This window comes from Penaeus monodon, chromosome 2 (assembly GCF_015228065.2).
Source record: "Penaeus monodon isolate SGIC_2016 chromosome 2, NSTDA_Pmon_1, whole genome shotgun sequence".
Classification (NCBI taxonomy): domain Eukaryota; kingdom Metazoa; phylum Arthropoda; class Malacostraca; order Decapoda; family Penaeidae; genus Penaeus; species Penaeus monodon.
The window spans coordinates 10255669-10262889 of record NC_051387.1 but is presented as its reverse complement, the minus strand read 5'-3'; the positions used below and the strand labels follow the sequence as shown (position 1 = coordinate 10262889).

Sequence of the window (7221 nt, the reverse complement as noted above, 5' to 3'; positions counted from 1 at the left end):
TGTGGTTCTGTCTTTTCCTTTTTTTGGGTTTAAGTGACCTGACACTTCGTAGTTTGCTTGGAGTGACAGAGGTATGAAACTTGTGGCTGGAAGCTACATTTTTACCCTTTGATTTGTTCCTCTCTACAATTGGAGGACCTATTTTTGCTTGAGCTCGAGAGAAAAGTCTAGTAAGAATTTTAAAAAATTATTGGGGGGAAAAATAAGTAGACAAAGTATATTTATATTACTGTGTGAAAGAAATCAGATGCTGGAGACAGATCCCTTAAGAATCAGTCTAAATGTTCTTTCCAAACAGCCTGTTTACATTAGTTACTAAAGGTCCCTCATCCACTCAGAAACATTATTATATATATATAGCATTATTATCCTCTTATCATTATTATTTTACTATCAGCTCATTGTAATTTCTAAATTTTACTTCTGAATTCATATATATAGGGACCACTAAAATTGATTCCTCCATTTACTTAACCTAATTATATAATATATAATATAAAGAAAAAAATTAAACAATCTAATGACAATCTTTTATTTTTTAGGAAAAGAAAGTAACAAAGTCTGTAAACCCACATAATATAAACACATCACATATTCTCTCTTAATTCTTTAAAAAAATGATCTTTAACAAATAACCAACAACATTGCAAAAAAAAAAACCTATTCAATATATATATTTTAGTTTGCTAGCTGTTTCTCAGCACCTCTGCTAGTGCATTGTACAGTAATCATCCATCTTACAGATGTATTGTTAATTTTTCTCCAGTTAAAGGAGAGACATTTGTCACAAGGGATTCTCTCACTTTAATCCCTATTGATATGCGAAAAAAAATGTCAGCCTTAATCATTATCGTATCTCTACAAATCTTTGAGATCTTGTTTTCTCTTGGCTGTATCATCACCCTGCAAAAATGGAGCATTTATTGGTATCATTAGCATTTATTAGAGTCTGTTTTGAGGTGGAATCTAAAATATCTATGTGATCTGGCTATTGTGGTGGTTGTGTTTTTTATGTAATAATGGTACCTTTGTCTGGCTTGACATTCTAAAAATGGAGATACCCTTATGATCTTGAAATTTCAATCTAAATATTAACATTAAAAACAGAAAAAAAAGTTACAAAAAATATAACCAAAGAGTATTATTTCATGAGAAATGTACCAATGCTCACCTTCCTTCGCTTTGCTTCTGGGTCAGTTGATTGTTCACTGGGACAGGCTTTCACATACAACACCATAACCTCCCGTCCATTGATTCTAAGACCACCCTGTTCTCTAAATACCTTTTCTGCTTCCTCTTTTCTTTTGTACTTTATGTACGCATTACTGAAAAGGAAGATAAATCATCAATGTAATTTTTGTTACACTGAAATATGACAAGCATCACTGCAACCATTTTTATCATGTTATTAGACACTATGCTTAGGATCATATTGTAAATGGTATTCAAAACAATATCTCCAACCATATTCCTGTAATAAAAGGTTGAAGCTCTCTGTCCAAGAACTAGTGATTGTAAATCCAGAATGTTCTGTAACTGGCAAATAGTGGTTAGAAAGGAAAGTTCTGTGTCCCAGAGTCAGTGATCTTATGTAAAAAGTTTTTTCTGGTTAGAATTACAGATAATTATAATGGAAAATATGGGCTACAGATTATTATATCATATATCTATGTATTTATCTAATTTGTTTTAATTATTATTACCATTAGTTTAGAACATTCATCCTTTAGTGAGTGTAAGCTGTAAAAAGTATAGCTGAGGGCATTAAAATTGGAACAAGAAATAAAGGCATGGAATATCTGCATTTCATTTCAAATACTAATATATATGAATTTGCTTAGACTTTTTTTTACATAAATTTAAACAAGGAGAGTTTATACTGTTATATTTGAATGCCCTAGTGTTACCAGATAAAATCCAGGCTCGATAATTTTTAGGGTGGCTGCAAATTTATTTAGCCAGCTGTACCATCTATTTCAGTTTTTTCTAGATACGATGAGGTGAATTCAAAACATAATTTTGGTCCTACTATGATAGTGTTTAATGCCGTGTATATAAAGTTATATATCCATCAATATCACAAGAATATGCACTAACCCTTTTTTGAGAAATTTCTTGGTCTGGATAATTTGGGCTGTATTGAAGGCTGACCTCAGGTCTTCATATGTTGTGTCTGGAGGCAAGCCATCTAGAAATAACCTGCAATTCATATTTACAAGTTAAAATATTATTCAAAAAATAAGTAAAATAATTAAAATCATTTGACAAGTAAATAGAAGAGGATGGAGGAGGAGGAGGAAGAGGAGGAGTAGGAGGAGGAGGAGGAGGAGGAGGAGGAGGAGGAGGAGGAGAAGGAGGAGGAGGAGGAGGGAGGAGGAGGGAGGAAGAGGGAGGAAGGAGGGAGAAAGGAGAAGGAGGAGGGAGGAAGGAGGGAGGAAGGAGGGAGGGAGGAGGAGGAGGGAGGAGGAGGAGGAGGAGGAGGAGGAGGAGGAGGAGGAGGAGGAGGAGGAGGAGAATAGAAGGAAGAGAAGGAAGAATAATGAAGGTTTGGGTGGTTGAGAAGAAAGCAATTACACATAAAACCATGCTTAGGCATAGACATGACTAGGAAAATGTTCCTTGTAAAGCATTTTGTAGACTCATCATTACTAGAAAAAAGACACTGAATAATTATTATCACAGATTAAGGATGATAAAATTAAGTAATCATGACAGTTTTAAAAGTTAAAGGCTACATGTCTCATGAAATCATTGCCTGTCTGGTGACTATTTCATTAAAATAACATCCAATATAACATGTCACATAAAATGGTTTATTAGAGCTTACTGCATGTTTAGTTTTCACTCTACCTTGTTACAGGGTATAAAAGGGAAAACAATTCAGGATTATGTTAATCTTTTTGTTACTCCAGTGACAGCCTGAACATTACCTCAAGTACCTACAATATTTTTTTATGTGTCACAAAACTATAAAGCAATACATGTATATCAATTGTATTTTTCTTTTATTTCATACCATGACCAGTGGCCATATTATCATCTGAAAAAGTAGGGAATTAAGTTTCAACCAAAGAGCTTTGGTATGAACTTACTCTTTAGGGTAAACACATAAGACTTTGGGAGGAATATAATTCTTAGATTTTACTCCAACAAAGTCCACTTCGCATCTTCTCCCAAGTATCTCTATTTCTTCTAATATAGGCTTCATTTTCTCAGCCTTTTCCTGGGATTCATACTCAATGTAACAATATCCATACCTGAAACAAAATATAATAATAAGCCAAGGTAAAATAGTGTCAAATTAATTTGTTAAAAAAAGAGACAAGAAGTATAGACAATAATATTGAATTAACTATAGATTCTTCTGATGTAAACATTAATCACAGGTAGCCCAAACCAAATGAATATATTGACAAAAACCACTTACATCTTGTGCTGTGGAAACCGTGTGGAAGCTGCATCATCAAACAAAGGACTTAGGATCTTGGTATTATTTATATCAACTGGTGAAGGTACTTTGACATACAGAGTGCGCTCATTCCTCTTTTCCACCCGCCTCAAATATTCCTCCAACAGGTCTCCCTCTAGAGTCATCTGTGTTTGGAAGGGAAAATGAGTGTTTGGACCAACTATTCCAAAAAATGGCAAATAACTTGGGGGGAAAAATGGTCTCCCACACACAGGTGATCTTTAATTTTTTGTTTTCTTATTCATTATCAAAAAAAAAAAAAAAAAAAAAAAAAAAAAAAAAAAAAAAAAAAAAAAAAAAAAAAAAAAAAAAAAAAAAAAAAAAAAGAATATATCACAAAGAAATAATATCATGCTTACTTGATCTTTGGAGTTCTTCAACTTTTTCCTCTTGAGTGAAAGATTTTTTCCCGAGACCTGGGTAACACTGTCTCTTTTACCCTTTTGTGTGACACTTGACTTTTTCTCAGGTTTGAATCCAACCTTGCTGGGAATGGCTCCTCCCTGGACAGATTTGGCTGCAACTGAGGCTGATATGGCTTCTCCATGGGTAGGCATGGCTATAACCTTGGCAGATATGGCTCCTTCCTGGGCAGGAATGGCTCCTCTCTGGGTAGGTATAACTCCTCCCAGGGCAGGAATGGCTCTTTTCTCGGTAGCAATGGTTCTTCCCTGGGTAGGAATGGTTCCTCCCTGGGCAGGAATGGCTCCTCCTTGGGCAGGAATGGCTCCTCCTTGGGCAGGAATGGCTCCTCCTTGGGCAGGAATGGCTCCACTCTCGGTAGGGCCATATCCTCTCCTGGATACCTCCACTAGAGGACGTACCTTTCCAACTTTCTTTTTGCATTTCTTCTTATTGCGTTTAATCCCACCAGGAATAGGTCCTCCCTGGCCAAGAACGGCTTCACTCTTGGCACCAATGACTCCTCCTTGGCTAAGATTAGCTACGCCCAGGGCAAAAATAGCTCCTCCATTGTCATGAATGGCCCCTCCCTGGGCTGGAGCTACATCTCTTTGAACAGGAATGGCTCCTTCCTGGACAAAAGGGGTTGCTTCCTGGGTTGAAATGCCAAGTTCCTTAGTAAAGGCTCCTTCACTGGCAGGTTTAATTCCTCCCTTGACAGGGCTGAGTTTATGCTTGGGCAACTGCACCAGAGGACGGAGCTTGCCAGCTTTCTTTTTGCATTTCTTCTTATTGCGTTTAATCTCACCACCCGGAATGGGTCCTCCATGGCCAAGAATACCTCCTCCTTGGACAGGCTTAGCTCCCCCTAGGGCTGGAGTAGCTCCCTCATCCTTAAGACTAGCTCCTTTCTGGATTGAAGCTACCTCTCTTTGGGCAGGAATGGATCCTCCCTGGGCTGAAATGGCAGGTTCCTTGGTAAAGGATCCTTCACTAGTAGGTTTGAGTTCTCCCTTAACAGGACTACATCTCTTGGACGCCTGCACCAGAGGACGGAGCTTGCCAGCCTTCTTTCTGCATTTCTTCTTGATGTGCTTAACCTGGCCAATTTTCATGCCACTTTCACTCTTCATGTCCCTTCCACCTCCTTTTCCTTCAACTGCAGAAGTCATCGCTCTAATTGCTGGTGTCTTAGCTCTCCATCCTTAAAGTAGTTATGCCACTATGTTACCTGTGAAATAAACATGATTATATATATATATATATATATATATATATATATATATATATATATATATATATATATGTATATATGTATATATATATATATATATATATATATATATTCCTTCATAAACATTCTTCTAATTTCTAAAAAAAATAATATTAAACTTAGTATGAAGAACAGTACTACTCTTAGCTTAAATGACATAAATACTCATTTTATGATTTTTTTTACAATGTATCTTGCCTTGTCTTTATGGATAATGCATAGGCTACTTGTATTTAGAATTCATTCATGTACAAAAGGATACTTTGAAGATATTTGACAGATATTGTTTGTGCTGATAATAATAATAAAAAAGCATGCTACTGAACATTTCCTGAAGTTTTACTTGAACATACTCATCCTGATATATCAACTCACAATCATCAAGTAATTCTTGACAACAAATGTGTAAAAAAATAACTGGGAAAGGAATCTGATATGCTCAAGGTAAACTTAAAAACATGATAATTGGAATATGGATTACACAGCATCTAAATAATATTTTTGTTTTATTACACATACAAGATCATTTACTTCATCCAAAGATATGGAAGATCACATGTATGTGTGTGTGTATGTATATGTATATGTATATGTGTGTATATATATAAATATATATAAATATATATATATATATATATATATATATATATATATATATATATATATATATATATATATATACATATATATATATATATATATATATATATATATATATATATATATATATATATATATATATATATATATATATATATATATATATTATATATATATATGTGTGTGTGTGTGTGTGTGTGTGTGTGTGTGTGTGTGTGTGTGTGTGTGTGTGTGTGTGTGTGTATATATATATATGTATGTATGTATGTGTGTATATTTCATATATATATATATATATATATATATATATATATATATATATATATATATATATATATATATACATATATATATATACATATATATATATATATATACATATATATATATATATATATATATATAATCACAAAGACAAAACAATACCAATAGGTAATACATATACATAAAACTATACAGCAAGACTAGCCACTTCATACTGTTATTTACAGAGGTTTAAGGGTACAGCTAGATAACAATATAAATCATCAATTTTCAAAATAGTAAAATAAAGACATAACAAGTATTGACATCTGCAAACCATGTATCCTTATATGAATTCTTTAAGGAAATCACCATCTATTAGGTATAATAGTGAACAAGTGTTAGAAAAAGTCTATTACTACTGGCATTCATCAGCAAAGGCCAACAAACTCTCCATCCACCATATTCGGGAAAGACAGAATTATTGAACTTGCAGACATTATTTAATGATTCATCATCAAATAAGGAACCAGTCCAATAAGCTCTATCTTGCCAGAATATACATGGGGTAGTTTGCTGTATTTTGCTGAAGTACTGAAGGTGTAGGATTTGACAATAAGGGATGGACTTAGGATTAGCCATCCTCCACAGGATGCAATAAGCTTCAAGTGGGTTTGGCCAATATATGACAGTAACATTTTTTTTTTTCTTGTATTACTGAACAAGTATCTTGTACTCGCTTCCCATTCTATGGAAAAACACAATACTGTCACAGTCTTGTAGAAAGGAATAAATCACACAAACAATTAAAAAACAACCGTGAGAAGAGCGCCAGACGAAATGCCAATAATAAAGACAAGGTTACAGTGCCCTGCAGTTGAGTGCCACATGGTTTTACCGCACTCTGCTTTTAGGAAAACACGCTGGAAGAACGTTGCACTCTCGCAAAAAACGTTCTGTAAACGTTTAGACTAATAGCTTCCAAATATCACATTTCCGTAGAAAAAAAAACTCGCTACATACAATAAGCCACTAATAAAATTGAGCAGCTTAGGTGATAAAGCCATTATAAATCAAAGCTGAAACCGAAAACGAAGTCCTTACCGTACGAAAGCCTGCTGTTATGGAAAGGCCATGCCCAACCTATAAAAGAAAATGGATAGCTGTGGGTAACTCTGCCAAACACTCATCGAGTATTAAGAGTCATGTTGCGACAATATAAAAACATTCACCT

At 34.4% G+C, this 7221-nt stretch overlaps 1 protein-coding gene across 2 annotated transcripts; it reads right to left on the bottom strand.

The window, feature by feature from the left end:
- Positions 1 to 566: 566 nt before the first annotated feature.
- Positions 567 to 7170, bottom strand: LOC119581038 (zonadhesin-like). Of its 2 annotated transcripts, none has more exons than XM_037929342.1 (7): positions 7092 to 7170; positions 3829 to 5102; positions 3428 to 3594; positions 3093 to 3257; positions 2098 to 2199; positions 1172 to 1325; positions 567 to 903 (listed from the first exon to the last, which is right to left on the bottom strand). In XM_037929342.1, exons 2-7 carry the CDS (start codon positions 5041 to 5043, stop codon positions 859 to 861), a joined length of 1848 nt encoding a protein of 615 aa, XP_037785270.1. In that variant the 5' UTR covers positions 5044 to 5102; positions 7092 to 7170; the 3' UTR covers positions 567 to 858. The 2 variants fall into 2 exon arrangements, with proteins under 2 accessions (XP_037785270.1, XP_037785262.1); XM_037929334.1 differs by lacking the exon at positions 7092 to 7170 and adding an exon at positions 6806 to 6944.
- Between the last annotated feature and the right edge of the window lie 51 nt (positions 7171 to 7221).